General features: G+C 42.2%; 1 protein-coding gene across 3 annotated transcripts in view; it reads left to right on the forward strand.

Moving 5' to 3' along the window:
* Positions 1-5177: 5177 nt before the first annotated feature.
* Positions 5178-19911, forward strand: part of LOC133240345 (zinc finger protein 33B) — an 87511-nt gene continuing 72777 nt past the window's right edge. The window contains exon 1 of one of the 3 annotated variants that reach the window (XM_061404951.1): positions 5178-6097. In XM_061404951.1, the coding sequence (XP_061260935.1) occupies positions 6059-6097 (39 nt within the window). In that variant the 5' untranslated portion in view covers positions 5178-6058. The remainder of the gene's footprint in view (positions 6098-19911) is intronic. The other 2 variants (XM_061404950.1, XM_061404955.1) reach the window with 2 other exon arrangements.

Raw genomic sequence — 19911 nt, forward strand, 5'->3', positions numbered from 1 at the left:
ATTGCAGTGTGTATGAAGCTAAGAGTAAAAAATGTTGAGGAATTGATATTCTCTGAGGTCAAATGACTGATTTAGAAAAGCAGGGTTAAATTGGAGGGTAAAACTATCAATAATACAAAACTGATGTATGTCATTTTAAAAGTACTAGATTAAGGGCAATTTAATTTGATCATATACTTAGCATTCTTGTGTGTATAATGGTTTATGCTGAATTACCACACAACTCCCCAGATTTCAGCAGGACAACACTGTAATTCCCACATCACAACGCTGGGTGGGTATTCACTTTGGGGAGACTCCTTCAGATGGTCATTCAGGAACCCAGACTCCTCCGATCCTATACCGTCTCCATTCCCTAAGACCTCATCCCCATCTACATCCATCAGCAGAACGGGGTAAGAATATGTAGAAATGCATATGGAAGCTTATAATGAGCCAGCTCTGGAAGGATACAGTTTCTCTGCTGCTGCTTTGGCCACAATCAGTTTCTGTGGCCACAAAAGAAACTGGAAAGTCTTCCAGCTGTTCTCCCCAGGAAGGGAAAACAAAGTTGTCAGCAACAGTGAGTAATTCATTTCGATTTAATTAGCTTTCAAATCTTTATTGGCTGTTTGCCATACACCAAGCACTGTGCTAAGAGTGACCTGAGAATTCATTGAGCAGCATCTCAGTCTTGGAGGAGTTCTGAATCCCCAGGAGAGAAAACAGAGTATGAAGTGCCTGCCATCCTAGGAGAAAGGAATTTAGAGAACCCGCTTTGAAAGTTCAGAGAATGATTCTAGATTTGAAAACTGCCTGGAAATGATAGGATTTGGACTCCACTTTCAGAGATGAACAAGATATGATTATGAAAGAAGCTGGCATCAGGAGCTATAGAAACAGGTCCTGTGATACAAGGGACCATAAAGAATATTATGACGTCATCGTGCAGTTGCTAAGTTGTGTCGGACTCTCTGTGACTCCATGGACTGCAACACGCCAGGTTCCTTGGTATTCCACTACCTCCTGGAGTTTACTCAAATATATGTCTGTTGAGTTGGTGATGGTATCTAACCATCTCATCCTCTGCTGCCCCCTTCTCCTTTTGATTCCAATCCTTCCCAGGATCACAGTCTTTTCCAATGGCTCTTTGCATCAGATGGGTAAAATATTGGAGCATCAGCATCAGTCTTTCCAATGAATATTCAGGGTTACTTTCCTTTAGGTTTGAATGGTTGGATCTCCTTGAAGTCCAAGGGACTCTCAAGAGTCTTCTCCAGCACCACAGTTCAAAAGCATCGGTTCTTCAGCACTCAGCCTTCTTTACAGTGCAACTCTCACATCCGTATATGACTAGTGGAAAACCATAGTTTTGACTATATGGACCTCTGTTGGCAAATTGATGTCTCTGCTTTTTAATAGGCTGTCTGGGTTTGTCAGAGCTTTCCTTCCAAGGAGTAAGTGTCTTTTAATTTCCTGACTGCTGTCATCATCTGCAGTGATTTTGGAGCTCAAGAAAAGAAAATCTGTCACTGCTTCCACTTTTTCCCCTTCTATTTGCCATGAAGTAATGAGACCAATGGCAACCCACTCCAGTACTCTTGCCTGGAAAATCCCATGGACGGAGGAGCCTGGTAGGCTGCAGTCCATGGGGTCGCTGAGAGTCGGACACGACTGAGCAACTTCACTTTCACTTTTCACTTTCATGCATTGGAGAAGGAAATGGCAACCCACTCCAGTGTTCTTGCCTGGAGAATCCCAGGGACAGAGGAGCCTGGTGGGCTGCCGTCTATGGGGTCACACAGAGTCGGACACAACTGAAGTGACTTAGCATAGCATAGCAATGAGACCAGATGCCATGATCTTAGTTTTTTGAATGCTGAGTTTCAAGCCAGCTTTTTCATTCTCCTTTTTCACCCCATATCAAGAGGCTCTTTAGTTAGTTCCTCTTCACTTTCCGCCATTAGAGTGATATCACCTGCATTTCTGAGGTTGTTAATATTTTCCCAGCAATCTTGATTCCAGCTTGTGATTCATCCAGCCTGGCATTTCACATCATGTACTCTGCATAGAAGTTAAATAAGCAGGGTGACAATATATAACGTTGTCATACTCCTTTCCCAATTTGGAACCAGTCCCTTGTTCCATGTCTGGTTCTAGCTGTTGTTTTTTGACTCACATACAGATTTCTCAGGAGTCAGGTAAGGTGGTCTGATATTCTCATCTCTTTAAGAATTTTCCACAGTTTTTTGTGATCCACACAGTCAAAGGCTTTATTTAGCATAGTCAATGAAGCAGAAGTAGTTGTTTTTCTGAAACTCCCTTGCTTTTTCTATGATTCAGTGATGTTGGCAATTTGATCTCTGGTTCTTCTGCCTGTTCAATACCCAGCTTGTACATCTGGAAGTTCCCAGTTCACATACTGTTGAAGCCTGACTTTAAGGATTTTGAACATAATCTTGATAACGTGAGGAGCGAGTACAATTTTACAAGTAGTTTGGACATTCTTTGGCATTGCCCTTCTTTTGAATTGAAATGAACACTGACCTTTTCCAGTCCTGTGGCCACAGCTGAGTTTTCCAAATTTGCTGATATATTGAATGCAGCACTTTAACAGCATTGTATTTTAGGATTTTGAATAGCTCAACTGAAATTTCGTCACCTCCACTAGCTTTGTTTGTAGTAAGCTTTCCTCAGGCCCACTTGACTTCACACTCCAGGATGTCTGGCTCTAAGTGAGCTCCTACACCAGTGTTACCCCAGTCATTAAGACTTTTTTCTATAGTTCTTCTTGCCACCTCTTCTTAATCTCTTCTGTTGCTATTAGGTCTTTACATTTCTGTCTTTTATGGTGTTTTATTGTGTCCATTTTTGCATGAAATGTTCACTTAAATCTCCAATTTTCTTAAATATTATGCAGCCATTAAATTCACATTTCCTAAAATTACAAATGGATGGAATAACTACTCATATTAAGTGAAAAAGAGACCAGTAAGGTAAGGTAATCCCATTTTTTAGAATTCTGTGTAAATTTAGATGAAATCATACAGATATGTTGTATGATAGTTTTGTGATTTTCTAAAATGTTTTATTAATATAAACAAAAGTTTCATAAATTGCTTTGATTTGATAGACTAATTTCTCCCCACCACACACACAGCTGGGTATAGACAGGTGATCCTAGCAGGTTCCCACCATCTCTCTGCTGGTCCCATGAGGTGGCAGCAACCTCCTCTCTCCTCTCCGCTGTGGACCCAGGGCCTGGCTCAAGGCCTCAAGACAGTGTAAAGACAGACATCCTCAAAACACTGAGCGTTACAGAGTTTGGTTTGCTCTAACAGTAAGACTGTGAATGTGGCAAGTGTAAATGTTGGCTTCTTTAGCTGACAAAAATCATGGAGCCATGCAGCACTCCTGCCATTTCTCAAAAAGCCACCAGAGGGCAGTGTGGGTGCTTCTGACAAACACTGTCCCATTCAAAACTGATCCAAGTCAGCTTTCATCAGAACATGTTTTATAAACTTATAGGACCTCTTTAAGGTACATTGAATTGCTTTTCTTCTTTAATCTTATTTGGAAGTTAATGTAAATTCACTAAAAATAACAAACATAAAGTGAACCACTGACTTTTACCTTGTAATATGTAGACATGTAAAATTATGTGTCCAATCCCCTTCTTTGTCCACCTGTGTCCCTTCCTCCCTGTATCCATCTGTAAACATCTGTGTAACCTATCTTTTGATAATCCGTGTAACATATCAGATATTTTTCAATCATGTCCCTACTTCTTTGTCATGTGAATGTTTCAGTAGTAAGTGGGCTGCTTATAAGACAGTGGGAGGCAGTGTGAAGGTGAGCAGTAGGTCTCAGTGGGAGTCGTCCAAACTGGGAGATCTGCTCAGCACAGCCAGGGTCAGGGCCACACTGTCTCCTATCTCCAAAGCACTGAGTCTACCTTCCTGGGGGAACTTTAATAAAATTTTGATTATTTTAAGGAGCATCAGGGTTAAGATAATGAGTGATGGTTGTAATAATTGTGGGAGAGAGAGAAGGTTATGATGTTAATGACCTGGTACTCTGCCTCCAACAACCTTCATTCTATTATAACCATTGCTCAGCCATCTGGGAGCAGAGACTGCACCTTGATTTTGACTATTACAGCCCCCCAGCCCAGTACTGGGCAAAGTACTGGGCAATGTGCCAGTACTGCTGAATAAATACATTTGGGATCAGGACCTGAAAGATTTGAGAATGTATTTGAAACTGGGATTCTCCCAGACCCAATAGGAGGTCATCATAAATCAGCCGCCGCCTCACCTGCCAGGCCTTGTATACCCGCTGGCCTTCCCACAGTACCTCTCAGACAGGATGCACTTGGTCCTAGGTATTTCTCAGATCAGATCTCACCATCTGTTCTGACTCCTCTTGTGCGCTTTGGCCTCCTTAATTGTCCTGCTGTGTGACTCTCCACTCTAGGGCTCAGAGATCACCTCTGATTCCCTTCAGGATCTAATGTCAGAATATTCTATGGAGCTAAAGCTTAATGATGGGCTTTAATTGACAAGGCAATAATTATACGGACAAGGATAAGTTCGACATGACTACCTGTTGTAGAAATAATTTTACTTATTCATTTATAGTTGTACTGTGTCTTCGTTGCACGGGCTTTTCTCTAGTTGTGGTAAACAGCGGCTACTCTGTGGTTGCGGTGTGTGGGCTTCTCATTGCGGTGGCTTCTCTTGTCGTGGAGCTTGGGGTCCAGAGCGTTTGTTCCAGCTTCAGTAGTTGCCGCATATGGGCTCAGTAGTTGCTGTTCCTAGGCTCTAGAGTACAGGCTCAATAGTTGTGGTGCATGGGCTTAGTTACTTCAAGGGATATGGGATCTTCCCGCACTAGAGATCGAACCTGTGTCTCCTGCAGTGGCAGGGAGATTTTTAAGCACTGAGCCACCAGGGAAGCCCATCTTAATGGTGTTGCTTTCCTTGAACAATTAATTTTAAACTTGATGGCATAAAAAGAAATGTTTTTTTCTCTGAAGTCAGCATGGTTGCTGAATGTCAACCTGTCTCTGATGATGCTCTAAAAGACCTGATACACACCAAGAGAAACATAAGTAAATTGTGTCATGTTATAATGTGTTATAGAGTAGTATAACTCTAAAAACTACTGTTATCCACTTGTGCTAGAGTAATTGTTTAATGGATATGAATATTGACCTGTCAAATTTCTCATGCTTAGATGAAATTCAGTGCTCTTTTCCTACACTAAATACCAGGAGGAAGAGTTCAAGACAGAATCATTTTCAGATGAGTTGTTCATCTCCCCACCACGAACTCTCTTTTATTGATGTTTCTTTGTTCCCAGAGAAATGAGAGATGTGGTTTCTAACTAGGATATTTGAGAGGGAAAGATTCAGTTCCTCAGGAGGTGACTGGGAACCATTTGATTGCTTTCATCTGCCTGGACCTTGGAAGCAGATGAGAGAAAGTCCTTTTCTATTTTCTAATGAAGTGGAGAGACCAGAGGGTGGACACTTTGGGAAAACAGTTCAAAAAGGTGGATCAAAACTGAGTATCTGTCAAAAAAAGAATATCTGTCATCAAAGAAGTAGGCCTATTTGGACACCCACAGTTTGAACTAGGGGCACATGGGCCATCATGATGATTTTTAGGGAAAATAATCAACACCAGTGAAAACTCCACACGAAATAAATGTGTTACTAACTGAAAATCGATGGTCAGTTGACCAAGTACAAATAATGATCATAAAGAAATCTTACAAAAAGACTAAACTCTTAGAAAAGGCACATCCATTAATCATAAATTATGAGTTAGATAAGAAACCTTGCTATTTATTTTAAAAGTTTTGATCCCAAGTAAAACACAGTAAATTAAAAATAAACAGAAATATCCAGGTCAGGGGTGTTGAGGGTGGAAGGTGGCCGCGAGGTCCCGCCGCATCCCCAGCGACTGCGCAGGCATGAGCGAGGCAGGTGCGAGGGCAGGCAAAGGCGCAGGGACGCCTGAGCGCCCGGGGACCAGTTCTGAGCGAAGGGAAGTTGGAGACTGAGTCGGTCCCCATGGCAGGACGCCCAGACCAGGGAGCGGCGCAGACACGAGTAAGTGCAGCTCTACCGGAGCCCCTCACCGCGCGCCCCCGCCTGCCTAACGGCCAGCGGCCCGGACTCCCCCACCCAGAGGAGCGTGAGCCTCCCTCGGTCCTCGGCTCCCGGGTCACCGCCACCAGCCGCAGGGTGAGGACGCCGGCCCGGGGCCCCAAGGCGGCCGTGGAGCGGGGGGCGCCCCCTGCGCTCGCAGCCCTCCCTGCTCGGCGCCCCTCGAGTCTCCTCACCGCGGGGCTGCCCCACGACCGGATCCGGGAGGGGGAGGTGCCGCCGAGGAGCCCGAAGTTGGGGCCGCTGGGCGCGCCTGTCGGGCGCGGTGGGTCCGCAGATGTGAAGGGATCTCTGCTCCCGGGATGCGCGCGGGTGACGGGGGAGCACAGCTCGGGGATCCTGTTCGCTGGCCGCCGGCAGCGGGTGTTCAGATGGGACTACGTGCTCTTTTCTAAAGCCTTCTGGAGGGTTGGCTACAAAAGGTTGATTCATGTTGATATATGGCAAAACCAATACAATATTGTAAAATTAAAAAATAAAAGGTTAAAGTTCTCTTTCAGCGTTTTCAGGCTTAATTGACTGACTGTGACTAACTCACAGCGCTTCCTGGAGGGCAATTTGTGACATACTAACACCTAAGCAAAGTTTGAAGTAAAGTAGTCCCTGTCTTTTTATGTTTTTGCGTATGGAGGGCTTTTTGAACATTTTATGTTTTGGTTTCTGTTCGTGTTTGAGAAGCGGCATTACTCTAAGTTAAATGAGCATTTAAAGTTTTATTTCTGCACAGTAATCATAGATGCTCAAGTATTTGCAAATTCTAGCAGCTAACAAGAGCTCGGTTGTTTGTTTGTTTGGTAAATTTTGCTTGAAGGAAAAACTTTGGAATCCAAAGAAATGTTCATTTCATGACATTTCAAAATTTTGCAATTTTGAATATCTAATCCAGATTAATTCTCAGATTGTTTCCAGAAGATGCGTATTTTGTTTGAGAATAGTTTGGGTTTTGTTCTGTGGTTTTCTATGCTGTTTGTTGGAACCTACTTAGGCTTCAAAACAATCTAATTGAAACTAGTGATTGGTACAAGGTACAATGCTTTGTAACAGAGGTAGGTTGGCTTTCTCTATCGAAATTGTTTCTTGAGTTAGCAATTTTTTCACTTGAAACAGTCAGGAATGACTCTTTAAAACCCTGCATTTCCGACTCTGGTAATGAGTAAGTATGTTGTTTCACTGTTGAAGATAATGGCAGACATTTCAAAGATGGGCACCAGGTACATAAGAGAAATTCGACAGACATTTCAAAGATGGGCAACAGGCACACAAGAGAAATTTGAGTACTGAGTTTGGTGCATTGGTGTCCTCAATAAAACTGAGTTTCTTTTCTAAGGGAAAAAGAACGAAAAGCACCTGGTGATGACCACAGCTCTTTCCCTACACCAAACACCCAAAGGAAGGGGAAGAGGTGGTGTGATTCTCAGATGGATTGGCCGTTTGTTCATTTACCAACCACAGACTTTCTTTCCTTGGTGTTTCTTGACTCCCAAAGAAATTAGAAGTGTGGTTCCTTACCAGGATATTTGAATGGGAAAGATCCTTTCAATTCCTAGGCAGGTGATGAGATCCACTGTGTAGCTTTCATTTCCCTGAACCTTGTAAGTAGCTCTGAGAACATCCTCTTCCTTATTGAGTTAGGCAGAAAGGGAGGGTGGTGGAGCCTTGGGGGCAGATGTTCCAAAAGCTGGACCAAAACTTAATCACTGTCTTCAAACAAATAGACTGGATGCCAGAATTTTTATCTTAAGGCCTCTTGCAACATCAGGGAAATCATTAGCAGTAGAGGTATTCCACACCATATAAAACTCCATGAGATCAAATGTATTATTGACTGAAAATTGATGACAGGAAAAGAACATTTTGAAAATTTCAGATATCTGATGTTTGACCCAAGTCAGTCAGCCACGTACAAGTACAGATCACTAAAGAATCTCCCAAAAAGGGAATTTATAGTCATTCAGCTGTGATGTGGTTAAGAAACCTGTCATTTATTTTTTTTTAAAAAATGAATCCCAACTAAAATATTTTCAATTAGAAATAAATATGGATAAACCACAAATAGTTTGCTGTGCTATGTTTTCAAAGCAAGATCAAGAAATTAAAATCTCCTATTGAAGTTTTCTCTTGAAAATACTTTCTCAACACTGTTTCAAATATTATAATTCTTATTGCAGGTTTTATTAAGTTCAGAATTTAAAATGTTGGGGAATTGAAGTTCTCTGAATTTAAATTACTTGAGTCAGAATTAACAGGGTTAAACTGGATGTTAAAACTATTAATAGTACAAAATTTACTTTTGTTATTTAAATGTACTAGATTGATGGCTACTTAAGTTCATCCTATGTGGCAACCCACTCCAGTGTTCTTGCCTGCAGAATCCCAGGGACAGGGGAGCCTGGTGGGCTGCCGTCTCTGGGGTTGCACAGAGTCGGACACGACTGAAGTGACTTAGCAGCAGCAGCAGTATGGTTAACATTTTTGTGGGTAAATAGTTTATGCTGAATTATCAAATAACTCAAAATTTCAGAAGCACAGCACTCTTCCCCACATGATAGTGCTGCGTGGGTGTTCATCCTGGGGAGACTGTACTCCCTCATGTGGTCATTCAGGAACCCGGACTTCTCCTATCCTTGGCCTCCTCCATCCCAACGACCTCACCCCCATCTGCATCCATCAGCAGAAGGGGCAGCAACTTGGAAAAATGCCTGTGGGAGGTTGTAACAGGCCAGGATGCAACATCAATTTTTCTCCTACTTCATTGGCCATGATGTGGTCCTGTGGCCACAGAAGAGGCTGGGAAGTCTTCCAGTGGTGTGCCCCAGGAAGAGGAGTGAATTTTCATGGAAAATCAACTTTGTCCACGTAAAAATAAAACAGTAACCCCTAAAGAAAAGTAAAAATGAGAGAAATTCCTTAAGAGAACATAGAAAATGGACCCATTCTAGCTAACAGAGACCCAAAATAAAACAGAGTCATGCAATCATAATAGACCTGAGATTAAGTAATGTTCTCTGTGTTCTTAGAAAACCACAAACAAAAGCTCTAAAAAGTCCTGATTCTGCTAAGGGTCCTACCTATGAACACTCTGAAGGAGAAGTTCCATTGACAGCCAGTCATGGCAGACTGCGGTCCAGCTCCAAGAATTTGTGCTCAGGCTGCACAGGGCCATTTAACCCCCTTACAAGTCTCCCAGCTGAGCATTCTGGGGTTCTTGCTTTTTAAAAGTTCTTCCCTCCCTTCAGCCCCAGGAATGTGCTTTCAGTTACAGGCAAGAATCATGTGTCCCCAGTTTGCAAACCTTGCAGACAGTACCCTGTCCTTTTGCTTCAGGTAACACTGATTGTTTCCTGGAATTTATTTATAATTTTAGGATGACATCAGCAATAACAAGTAATTCATTTAGACCTATTGTGTTTCAAATATCTATTGAATATTTACCATACAGTGTGCACTGTGCATAGAGCAGACTGAGAATCGATTGAGCAGTGTCTTGGTCTGGGAGGAGCTCTTAAAGGAGAGGAGACATGGTATGAAGGGTCTGCTGTCCTAGCAGAAAAGATAAAGAGAACCTGCTTTGAAAATTCAGGGAATGATACTAGATTTGGAAGTTGCCTGGAGCTGATAGGTTCTGGACCCCACTTTCAGAGATCAACAAGATATGTTTAGAGGAAGCTGGCATCAGGAATTGTAGAAACAGGTCCTGTGATGCAAGGTATCATAAGGAATATTTACAGCTATTAAATTCACATCTTTTAAATTTATAAATGGATAGAATAATTACTCATATTAAGTGAAAAGGTCACCGGTAATATCAGGTAATCCCATTTTTTAAATGCTATATAATTGTAGGAGAAATTATGCAGATTATTTCAAATGATAGTTTCCCAAATTTCTAAAACATTTTGTTAATAACATAATCAGAAGAAAGCTATGAAAATTCTTTGGTTAGATAAACTAATCTCTACGCTAGACACACAGAGTTGGGGTATAGGCAAGTGATCCCACCCAGCAGGTTCCCACCCTCTCCCTGCAGATCCCAAGGTAGCCACCTCCTCTCTGTTCTCTGTTGTGGTCCCAGGGCCTGACTCAGGGGCTCAATCATCACTCTCTGAAATTCTGCACTTGGAAAGTGACATATTGTGTCATAGTCAAGACAATGATTTCCACTAGAAGGCTCCCCCCAAACACTGAGACTTGCAGAATTTGGTTTACTCTTACAGCAATACTGTGAAGGTGGCAACTGGTTGTTGGCCTCTTTGGCGGACAGAACCATAGAGCCCTGCAGTGCTCCTGCTATTTCTCACAGGGCCACCAGAGGGCAGTGTGTAGTTGCTTATGGCAAACACACGGCAAGGAGATCCAACTAGTTAATCCTGCTGCTGCTGCTGCTGCTGCTGCTGCTAAGTCGTTTCAGTCGTGTCCGACTCTATGCGACCCCAAAGACAGCAGCCCACCAGGCTCCCCCGTCCCTGGGATTCTCCAGGCAAGAACACTGGAGTAGGTTGCCATTTCCTTCTCCAATGCGTGAAAGTGAAAAGTGAAAATGAAGTCGTTCAGTCGTGTCTGACTCTTAGCTACCCCATGGACTGCAGCCCACCAGTCTCCTCCATCCATGGGATTTTCCAGGCAAGAGTAAAGGAAATCAATCCTGAATATTCATTGGAAGGACTGACGCTGAAGCTGAAGCTCCTGATGCGAAGAACCAGCTCACTGGAAAAGACCCTGATACTAAGGAAGATTGAAGGCGGGAGGAGAAGGGGACGACAGAGGATGAGATGGCTGGATGGCATCGACTCAATGGACATGAGTTTGCGTAGGCTTTGGGAGTTGGAACCCTGGTGTGCTGCTCTCCCTGGGGTTGCAAAGAGTCAGACATGACTGAGCCACTGAACTGACTGACTGCCCCGTTCAAAAGAGTCCTTTTCAAGTTAAACTTCATCAGAACATGTTTTATAAACTTAGAGAATTTCTTTAAAATATATTTACATGCTTTTCATCTCCAATTTCATTTGGAAACTAGTGAAAACCCATTACAAGTAGCACACGTAAGGTGAGCCACTGTTTGAAAGTTGTCCCGTGTGACATGTATGTATGCTCAGTCAAGTCCAGCTCTTTGTGATCCCATGACTATGGACCAGGCTCCTCTGTCCATGGGATTTTCCTGGCAAGAATACTGGAGTGGGTTGCCATTTCCTACTCCAGAGGAATCTTCCTGACCCAGGGATGGAACCCGTATCTCATGTGTCTCCTGCATTGGCAGGTGGGTTCTTTACCACTCCACCATCTGGATATCGATAGGTAGAACTCTGTGCCAGCCCCTTATCTCTGTCCACCTTTGTTGCTTCTTCTCTCCCCTCATCCATCTGTAGATAAATAACTATCTCTCTGGAACTCCTTTGGACAGTCTATGTAACATATCAGAGATATTTTTCAATCATGTTGATCCTTCCTTGTGATGTCAATGTTTATGTAGCAAGTCACTGCTCATATGACACTGAGTATGTCCCTGACCCCTGAGAGACAGTGTTCAGGTGGGCAGTAGGTCTCAGGGGGAGTCAGTCGAGGGGGAGGTCTGCTCAGCACAGCCAAGGCCAGCCCACATTGTCTTCTGTCCCCAAAGCACTGAGTCTGCTTCCCCCCAACCCACCCATCTGCCCTACCCCAGGGAACTTGGCTAAAATCCTGTATATCCTGAGGAAGCGTAAGGGTCAGAACAATGAACAGTGGTTATAATAATTGTGTGAGAGAAATGAGGTTCTGTGTTTTCAGTTCTTATCTTTATGTCTCTTGATTCATTGTTTTTATTATTATTTTAAATTAATTTTAATTGGAATATCATTGATTTACAGTGCTGTTTCTGCTGTGCAGCAAAGTGAATCAATTTTATACGTGTGTGTGTGTATATATATATATATATATCTCCACTCTTTTTTAGATTATATTCCCATGTAGGTTATTACAAAGAATTGAATAGAGTTTCCTGTGCTCTACAGTAGATCTTTACTTATTTTATATATAGTAGAGTGTATTTGTCAATCCTAATTTATCCTTCACCCCTCTTTGGTAGCCATAAGTTTGTTCTCTACATCTGTGACTCTATTTCTGTAAATAGGTTTATATGTACCATTCTTTTAGATTCTATATATAAGTGACATCATATGATATTTGTCTTTCTATATCTGACTTCACTCAGTATGACAATCTCTAGGTTCATCCATGTTGCACACATGGCATCATTTTGTTCTTTTTAGGAGTGGGTAATATTCCATTGTAAATATGAGCCACATCTTCTTTATCTATTCCTCCATTGAGGAACATTTACTTGCTTCCATGTTCTGGCTGTTGTAAATAGTGCTGAAATGAACATTGGGGAACATGTATCTTTTCAAATTATGATTTTCTCTGGATATATGCCCAAGAGTAAGATTATCATATCATATGGTAACTCTACTTTTGGTCTTTTAAGGACCTCCATACTGTTTTCCATAGTGGCTGTACCAATTTTCATTCTCACCAACAATGTAGGAGGCTTCCCTTTTCTCCATACCCTCTCCAGCATTTATTGTTTGTAGATTTTTTTTTGATGATGGCCATTCTGACTGGTATGAGCTGATACCTCATTGTAGTTTTGATTTGCATTTCTCCAATAATTAGTAATGTTCAGCATTTTTTCATGTTCCTCTTGGCCATCTGTATGTCTTCTTTGGAGAAATGTGTATTTAGATCTTCAACCTATTTTTTGATTGCAGATATTAGTTTGTTTTTTTTAATATTGAGCTGCATGAGCCGTTGCTTATTTTGAAGATTAATCCCCTGTTGGTCACTTCATTTGCAGATATTGTCTTCCTTTCTGTGGGCTCTTTTCATTTTGTTGATGATTTCCTTTGTTGTGCAATAGTTTTTAAGTTTAATTAGGCTGCGTTGTTTATTTTGGTTTTTATTTTCATCCTTCTAGGAAGTGGCTCATAAAAGATCTTTCGGCGATTTATGTCAGAGTGTTCTGCCTGTTTTTCTCTAACATTTTTATAGTGCCCAGTCTTAAATTTAGGTCTTTAATCCATTTTGAGTTTATTTTTATGTGTGGTGTTAGAGAATGTTCTGATTTGATTCTTTTACATGGAACTGTCCAGTTTTCCCAGCACCACTTATTGAAAAGACTATCTTTTCTCCATTGTATATTCTTGCCTCTTTTGTCATAGACAAGGTGAAAATAGGTGTGTAGGTTTATCTCTGGATATGTCTCTTGATTCATTTTCCAGTTAACTTTTATAAATCTTGTTTACATGGCTCCAGCCACATCATGAGAAATGCCATGCTGGATGAAGCACAAGCTGGAATCAAGATTTCTAGGAGAAATATCAATAACCTCACATATGCAGATGACGCCATACTTACAGCAGAAAGTGAAGAACTAAAGAGCCTCTTGATGAAAGTAAGAGGAGAGTGAAAAAGTTGGCTTAAAACTCAACATTCAGGAAACTAAGATCATGGCATCTGGTCCCATCCGTTCAGTTGAATTCAGTCGCTCAGTCGTGTCTGACCCTTTGCCACCCCGTGAATCGCAGCACGCCAGGCCTCCCTGTCCATCACCAACTCCTGGAATTCACTCAAACTCATGTCCATCGAGTTGGTGATGTCATCCAGCCATCTCATCCTCTGTCATCCCCTTCTCCTCCTGCCTCCAATCCCTCCCAGCATTAGAGTCTTTTCCAATGAGTCAACTCTTTGCATGAGGTGGCCAAAGTACTGGAGTTTCAGCTTTAGCATCAGTCCTTCCAAAGAACACCCAGGGCTGATCTCCTTCAGAATGGACTGGTTGGATCTCCTTGCAGTCCAAGGGACTCTCAAGAGTCGTCTCCAACACCACAGTTCAAAACCATCAATTCTTCAGCACTCAGCTTTCTTCACAGTCCAACTCTCACATCCATACATGACCACTGGAAAAACCATAGCCTTGACTAGACGCACCTTTGTTGGCAAAGTGAAGTCTCTGCTTTTGAATATGCTATCTAGGTTGGTCATAACTTTTCTTCCAAGGAGTAAGCATCTTTTAATTTCATGGCTGCAGTCACCATCTGCAGTGATTTTGGAGCCCAAAAAAGTAAAGTCTGACACTGTTTCCACTGTTTCGCCATCTATTTGCCATGAAGTGATGGGACCAGATGCCATGATCTTCATTTTCTGAATGTTGAGCTTTAAGCCAACTTTTTCACTCTCCTCTTTCACTTTCATCAAGAGGCTTTTTAGTTCCTCTTCACTTTCTGCCATAAGGGTGGTGTCATCTGCATAACTGAGGTTATTGATATTTCTCCTGGCAGTCTTGATTCCAGCTTGTGCTTCTTCCAGCCCAGCATTTCTCATGATGTACTCTGCCTATAATAAGCAGGATAACAATATACAGCCTTGACGTACTCCTTTTCCTATTTGGAACCAGTCTGTTTTCCATGTCTGGTTCTAACTGTTGCTTCCTGACCTGCATACAGGTTTCTCAAGAGGCAGGTCAGGTGGTCTGGTATTCCCATCTGTTTCAGAATTTTCCACAGTTTATTGTGATCCACACAGTCAAAGGCTTTGGCATAGTCAGTAAAGCAGAAATAGATGTTTTTCTGGAACTCTCTTGCTTTTTCCATGATCCAGCGGATGTTGGCAATTTGATCTCTGGTTCCTCTGCCTTTTCTAAAACCAGCTTGAACATCAGGAAGTTCATGGTTCACGTATTGCTGAAGCCTGGCTTGGAGAATTTTGAGCATTACTTTACTAGCATGTGAGATGAGTGCAATTGTGCAGTAGTTTGAGCATTCCTTGGCATTGCCTTTCTTTGGGATTGGAATGAAAACTGACCTTTTCCAGTCCTGTGGCCACTGCTGAGTTTTCCAAATCTGCTGGCATATTGAGTGCAGCACTTTCACATCACTTCATGGCAAATAGATGGGGAAACAGTGACACACTTTATTTTGGGGGCTCCAAAATCACTGCAGATGGTGACTGCAGCCATGAAATTAAAAGACGCTTGCTCCTTGGAAGAAAAGTTATATCCAACCTAGATAGCATATTAAGAAGCAGAGACATTACTTTGCTGACAAAGGTCTGTCTAGTCAAGGCTATAGTTTTTCCAGTAGTAATGTATGGGTGTGAGAGCTGGACTGTAAAGAAAGCTGAGCACTGGGGAATTGATGCTTTTGAACTGTGGTGTTGGAGAAGATTCTTGAGAGTCCCTTGTACTGCAAGCAGATCCAACCAGTCCATCCTAAAGGCAATCAGTCCTGAATATTCTTTGGAAGGACTGATGCTGCAGCTGAAACTCCAAGACTTTGGCCACCTGATGTGAAGAACTTACTCATTTAAAAAGACCCTGATGCTGGGAAAGATTGAAGGCGGGAGAAGAAAGGCCCGACAGAGGATGAGATGGTTGGATGGCATCACTGACTCAATGGACATGAGTTAGAGTAAACTCTGGAAGTTGGTAATGGACAAGGAGGCTTGGTGTGCTGCAGTCCACGGAGTCGCATAGAGTCAGACACATCTGAGTGAGTGAACTGAACTGAGCCTCATTCCTTGGCATATGCATGTCAAGTTCTCCCAGCAACATTTTGGGGAATACTGTCTTTCCTCCATTGAATGATCTTACCACTCTTGTCAAAAATCATTTGATGATATGTGTGAAGGTTGCTGGACTCTGAATTCTTTTCCATTGATCTATAATTTTATCTTTATGACAGGACCAGATGGTTGTGATTACTGTAACTTTGTGTTAATGTTGAAATCAGGGAATGTGTGTCCTCCCACATGTTTTTCTTGCCCAAGATTGGTTGGCAGTTTGGGCATTAATTAGGTATTAATTAGTGAATTTTACAGAGAAGGCAATGGCACCCCACTCCAGTACTCTTGCCTGGAAAATCCCATGGATGGAGGAGCCTGGAAGGCTGCAGTCCATGGGATCGCTGAGGGTCAGACACGACTGAGCAATTGCACTTTCACTTTTCACTTTCGTGCATTGGAGAAGGAAATGGCAACCCACTCCAGTGTTCTTGCCTGGAGAATCCCAGGGACGGGGGAGCCTGGTGGGCTGCCGTCCGTGGTGTCACACAGAGTCGGACACGACTGAAGTGACTTAGCAGCAGCAGCAGCAGTGAATTTTAATTAAGTAGTGAATTTTAGGATAGGTTTTTTATTTTGGATGAGTTTTTAATTTCTGTGGGGTTTTGATAGGGATTGAATTACAATTGTAAATTACAGAGGCTGATATTGAGATCTTAACAGTGGTAAGTCTTCTAATACGTGAAAATGGAATTTGTGTCATACACTTTATTTGCAACATTTGGCAGGTTTCACTGTGCAAATCTTCACCTCCTTAGTTAACTACTCAGTGCTGTGCTTAGTTGCTCAGTCATGTCCAACTCTTTGTGACCCCATGGACTGTAGCCCACCAGGCTCCTCTGTCCATGGGAATTCTCCAGGCAAGAATACTGGAGTGGGTAGCCATGCCCTCCTCCAAGGGATCGTCCCAGCCCAGGAATCGAACTCAGGTCTCCCGCATTGCAGGTGGATTCTTTACCATCTGAGCCCCCAGGGAAACTCAGTAATTTATTCTTTCTGATGCAATTGTAAATGCAGTTGTTTTCTTAATTTCCTTTCCAAACTGATCCTATTACTGTACAGAAATGTAAGTGATTTTCAGTGTTAATTTTTGTACCCTGTTACTTTGCTGAATTCATTTATTATTTATAGCATTTTTGTGGCATCCTTAGGATCTCTACTTATGAAATCATGTCACATATGAACATAGATAATTCTACTTCCATTTTTCATATTTGAATGTTAGTGATTTATGCATTGATTCATTTATTTTGTTATATGTCTTTCCTGACAGCCGTGTCTAAAACTATAAGTACCTTTGCTTAGAAGTGGTAAAACCCAGCATTCTTACATGCTTCCTGAAGTCAAAGGAAATTTTTCCATGTTTCACCAGACTGTGATGTTGGTTGGCTATGGGTTTTACATGTATGGCATTATTATGTCATAATTTCCTTCAAATGTAATTTGTCGTGTTTTTAGCATGAAAGGGTGTTGAATTTTTTCAACTGTTTCTTCTATTAACTGAGATGAACATGTTTTTTCCCCTTTATTCTGTTAATGTGTGTGCTATACTGATGCATTTTCCTAGGTTGAAGCATTCTCGCATTCCAAAAATAAATCCCACTTGCTCATGGTGTATAATTCTTATTATATAGATAGCTATAAATGATTATTATATAAAGAGATACATATGCACTTCCAACCTCAGCTCAGGCTTCCAGAATCCTGGTAGCGGGGCAGGTGATGGCCAGGACATAGCACTGAACCACAGAGATTTCTGCTTCTGATTAGTCATGATGATTGATACTCCTGATCCATGAGTGTTGTTTCACACAGCCAGTGACTGTCTGACTTAGACCTGCATCAGCCCATCTCCTGCCTCTGTGTTTCTCACCCTCTACTCCTTCCTTCTGAGATTCACTCACTCCTTCCTTAAATACACCCTTCCTAATTCTCAGTGAGAGCCTGAGAGAGGCAAACACTTGCAGTCTTTTTCATCTGAAAATATTCTTATTTTGTTCTTATTCCTGAGTGATAGTTTGTTAGTAGCTTAGGCATGTCCAACTCTCTGTGACCTCATGGACTGTAGCCCAGCAGGCTCCTCTGTCCTTGGAATTCTCCAGTGGGTTGCCATTTCCTTCTCCAGGGGATCTTCCTAACCCAGGAGTTAAAGCTGGGTCTCCTGCATTGCAGGCAGGTAGTTTAGAATTAAAAATTCAGACTGTTTCTGCCCAAGGAACCAGAGCCCTGTGGCACTCCTGCCATTACTCATAGGGCCACCAGAGGGCACTGTGTAGCTGCTTAGGACAAACACACTGCCCCATTCAAAAGTGGCCCTTTCCAAGTTAGCCTTCATCAGGAAATGGCAACCCACTCCAGTATTCCTGCCTGGAGAATTCCATGAACAGAGGAGCTTGGTGGGCTACAGTCCATGGGGTCGAAAAGAGTCAGACATGACTGAAGTGACTTAGCACACGCACACAACATGTTTTAGAAAAAGTCAAAATCCAGGACAAGTGAAAATACAAGGTGAGCCACTGACAGGAAGTTTTCCCTTCTGACACATTACAAAGATGTAAAGTCTGTGTCTAAACCGCCCATCTCTGTCCACCGCTGTCACCTCCTTTCTTCATTCATCTATAAACATCTGTCTTGTAAAGTATCGTTTCACAACCTATGTAATGTGTTAGAGCTATTTTTCAATCATGTTGCCCCTTCTTTCTGATGTGAGTCTTTGGGTGGCAGTCTGTCTATGAGATCTAATCCCTTGAATCTATTTGTCACTTCCACTGTATAATCGTAAGGGGTTTGACTGTAGATCATATCTGAATGGTCTAGTGGTTTTCTCTACTTTCTTCAATTTAAGCCTGAATTTTGCAATAAGGAGCTCATGATCTCAGCCACAGTCCGCTCCCAGTCTTGTTTTTGCTGACTATATAGTGCTTCTCCATCTTCGGCTGCAAAGAATATAATCAATCTGATTTTCGTATTGACCACCTGGTGATGTCCACAGGTAGAGTCATCTCTTGTGTTGTTGTTAAAGGGTGTTTTCTATGACCAGCATGTTCTCTTGACAAAACTCTGTTACTCTTGGCCCTGCTTCATTTTGTACTACAAGGCCAAACTTGCCTGTTATTCTGGGTATCTCTTGACTTCCTTCTTTTACATTCCAGTCCTCTATGATGAAAAGGACATCTTTTTCTTTTATTTTCTTTACTTTTGGTGTTCGAGAAAGTCTTGTAGGTCTTCATAGAACTGGTCAACTTCAGCCTCTTTGGCATTAGTGTTTAGGGCATAGACTTGGATTACTGTGATATTGAATGGTTTGCCTTGGAAACGAAACAAGATCATTCTGTCGTTTTTGAGACTGCACTCAAGGGCTGCATTTTGGACTCTTTTGTTGACTACAAGGGCTACTCCATTTCTTCTAAGGGATTCTTGCCCACAGTAGTAGATATAATGGTCATCTGAATTAAATTCACCCGTTCCCATCCATTTTAGTTCACTGATTCCTAAGATGTCGATGTTCACTCTTGCCATCTCCTGCGTGACCACATCCAATTTACCTTGATTCATGAACCTAATATTTCAGGTTCCTTATTTAGCTTATATGCAGAGTACATCATGAGAAATGGTGGGCTGGAAGAAGCACAAGCTGGAATCAAGATTTCTGGGAGAAATATCAATAACCTCAGATATGCAGATGACACCACCCTTATGGCAGAAAGTGAAGAGGAACTAAAAAGCGTCTTGATGAAAGTGAAAGAGGAGAATGAAAAAGTTGGCTTAAAGCTCAACATTCAGAAAACGAAGATCATGGCATCTGGTCCCATCACTTCATGGCAAATAGATGGCGAAACAGTGGAAACAGTGTCAGACTTTATTTTTTGGGGCTTCAAAATCACTGCAGATGGTGACAGCAGACATGAAATTAAAAGACGCTTACTCCTTGGAAGAAAAGTTATGACCAACCTAGATAGCATATTGAAAAGCAGAGACATTACTTTGCCAACAAAGATCCGTCTAGTCAAGGCTGTGGTTTTTCCAGTAGTCATGTATGGATGTGAGAGTTGGACTGTGAAGAAAGCTGAGCACGGATGCTTTTGAACTGTGGTGTTGGAGAAGACTCTTGAGAGTCCCTTGGACTGCAAGGAGATCCAACCAGTCTATTCTAGAGGAGATCAGCC

This window comes from Bos javanicus, chromosome 28 (genome assembly GCF_032452875.1).
Source record: "Bos javanicus breed banteng chromosome 28, ARS-OSU_banteng_1.0, whole genome shotgun sequence".
NCBI classification, from domain to species: domain Eukaryota; kingdom Metazoa; phylum Chordata; class Mammalia; order Artiodactyla; family Bovidae; genus Bos; species Bos javanicus.